The sequence below is a fragment of the Nestor notabilis genome, unplaced genomic scaffold, assembly GCF_000696875.1.
Source record: "Nestor notabilis isolate BGI_N333 unplaced genomic scaffold, ASM69687v1 scaffold20189, whole genome shotgun sequence".
Lineage (NCBI taxonomy): Eukaryota > Metazoa > Chordata > Aves > Psittaciformes > Psittacidae > Nestor > Nestor notabilis.
The window spans coordinates 32,612-35,496 of NW_009945321.1; the positions used below are offsets into that span (position 1 = coordinate 32,612).

At 49.4% G+C, this 2,885-nt stretch overlaps 1 protein-coding gene across 1 annotated transcript in view; it reads right to left on the reverse strand.

The window, feature by feature from the left end:
• Positions 1-698: 698 nt before the first annotated feature.
• The window catches only part of LOC104412191 (cat eye syndrome critical region protein 2-like), a 5,285-nt gene continuing 3,098 nt past the window's right edge, over positions 699-2,885 (reverse strand). Inside the window, 3 exon segments of the mRNA XM_010022822.1 lie at positions 699-1,140; positions 1,422-1,527; positions 2,348-2,884. Of these exon segments, the coding sequence (XP_010021124.1) occupies positions 1,135-1,140; positions 1,422-1,527; positions 2,348-2,884 (649 nt within the window). The 3' untranslated portion in view covers positions 699-1,134.

Consider the following 2,885-nt stretch of genomic DNA (forward strand, 5'->3'; position numbering starts at 1 on the left):
ATGCCAGGGTACTGTCTGCTTTGCTGCTGCTAAGAAGTGAATATAGCCAAGGGTCAGAGAAAGAACTTGGCTCCTTTCCTTGGGCAGCAGGGCAGTACAGATTTGCACAGTTTGTTCTACTGGATAGGCGCTGCTCCACTGGCAGCTGCACTGGTTTCACCAAAAATAGGCTAAGATGACCAGTTATGCCATTTTCTGTTTCCCAGAGCATACATTTCTCCTATCAGAAAGGCAGAAAGGGTACTATACTAGCAGAAGGGACAATGCCATGAGTGTCCTGTTCTGGTTTCAATCCTGGTCCTGGTTTCCTTGTTCCCCCATGATGACAGGAGCTGGAAGTGCACTCAGGCCCTGGATCCAGAGGGGCAGAGGTGGGGGTGAGAGGGGAAGGAGGAAGAAGACAAGAGAAAGAGGAGGACACATTATGCTCCTGAGCAATTCCTGCTACTAAGTCAACCAACTGTAGGGTCATTTCTTGGTTGCAGAGGACAGGAAGGAGGACAGCAAGTCATCTATCATTCATTACCTCACCTCTCCCTGCTCCCCCCCAGACCCTCACCCTATCCTGAAAGATTTCAGTGTGATATGATTGTAAACAGTTAAGGATTCCTCCAGTGCTAAGCCCACTACAAGCTGGGCCCACCCCCTCCCCCATTATGTACAATACATTCACCAACAACAGAAATTTATTTAAAAAGGCAACAGGTTAAATTCTGTAAACTGGATCCAGCTCCAAAACACACATGTTAATACTACAAGTAAAATTCCATCATCGTCCTCTTCCACCCTGAAAAATATACCTGAGTTTAGCAGTCAATGAACGTTTCTGCCCCCACCCTCACCCTCCCCCCACCCCAAAAATCCCTCAAACCCTGAATGAGACGCAGTCTCCGGTCACGGAAAGCCACTAGTGTGTGATGCTCGCCCTGCGGTGGCGAGCCAGCTGCTCAGCTGGCTGGGGCCCAGTGCTGCCCCAGGTTCCCAACACAAAAGCCATCGCAGCACCATGTTCCATGGATCCAGGAAGCTACATGCTGCTCAGGCGAGGGGAGGGTGGGAGGAAGGCCTGCCCCTCCTCCCCCTTGTCCAAATCATGTGTGGCTTTCGTCTTCATGAGGTCCTTCCTTCCTTGGACTAGCTCTGGAAGAGGAAGAACAAGAGATGGAGGCTTTAACTGGCAGCTTTAGGAAGCAATCACCTCATGATTACATGCAATCAGTTCAAAGCTAGCACTATCAGTCCACCTAGGTTACATTTTACAGTCAGCTAAGACTATGGAGATATCCCCAACTCCTCTACATAGCAGCACTTCACATCCCAGCTTCCTCCAGTGCTTCCCACTTCATCAAACACTTCACTCCTTTAACCAGCAGGAAGGGAAAGATTTGCATTTGAACTCTGCTCTCTCTAGCAGCCCTTACTTGATCCAGAGGCAATGCTGATGGTTTTTGTGACGTCAAGTCTTCCCGGGACATGGTTGCTGTAGGCATCTTTGGGAAGGGAACTTGAGCCTGATGCATTTGCATTCTGGAGCCAGGTTGAATGGAGAGAGTTTTAGCACATGAACTCAAGAGCAAATCCCATTAATTCGTTGAAAGCATACATAAAACATTCACATACGAGCATGCACTTTGTGTATTCTTCTTTCTGGCTTCCCCCAAACCACAACCTTTAATCCATGCCACTCCCCCAATGGCTTAGTTGTAAGACAAGCTCCCTGACTATTAGAAGGACTGTCATGCCAGGGCTATGACAAAACATTAACAGTGGAAGCACATTTATAAAATCTGAATACGGAATTTTTGGAGTAGCATCATTTTCCACTTGGGAATAAAACGTGATGGACTCAGTCTCAGGGAGAAGGAAAGGGAAATCTGAGACAGAGAGGAAGGGCAATGCAAGACGAGGGGAAAAAGGGGACAACATTACTTAAGTAAAGGGATTAATAACAAGAGGCTGACTTCTACTTTAGTTACTCTGCCCCACTATGAGAAAGATGCAACAAAATTGCAAGAGTCCATTTGATTAAGAGCTTCACAACACTGCATGACACATTAACAAACACTGTCAGATAAAACAAATCACTGGTGTCGGGATGGATGAGACAGGCTATCTGGTCTCCATGATAGCAATTGCTACTTGTTTTTAAAGAGCTGTGAAGAGAGACTCTCTCTCCAGCTTAAGAGACCTCTTACTCCAAGGGTCTAACAGTCACCTGTTAGCTGTTCAACTTTGCCTGCCATCTCCCCTGACTTCAAGAATCATCCTTTCAAGGATATTCAACACTTATCATCACCAGGCATCACCCCCCTCCCACCTTGCCTTCTCGCAGAAAACACGATCTTACCCCGAGGGTCTATACAAGTCCTGGGGTGGCCCCCCCATGCCACCTCCACTGCCTCTCTGCTCCATCAGCAAGGCCTGAAAGTGACCTACGTTCTCCTCTCGACAGCGGTACAGAGGTCCCTCCTGAGAGAGGCCATTGGTCTGGCTAGAGACCGGATGATGAGACAGATGAGCATTCATGGGCGATCCATATGTCCTGGGCTGGAAATGACTGGCAGGATGCCGGGATGCATAAGGAGAGCCAGTCTGTAGCATCACCCCATGGGGAGGGAAGGCTGATGGGCCAAATCCCATCCCCGAGCCCAGGTGTGGTGGTGGGGCTCCATAGAGGAACTAGCTCTGCCTCTTCGTGGCCGCATTGTGGTTGTCCAAATCAAGAAACTCTTTGGGACTCTCTGGCCTTTCCTGGGACTCCTCGGACTTCTCATCTTCAGGCCCCAGATCCTGCCCGTCGCTTGGAGAAACCTCTTTGGCACTCGCTACGTCCATGCGGTTGGGAGAGGCCAGGGCAGCGCTCAGCGCTTCGCAGACCCGCCAGC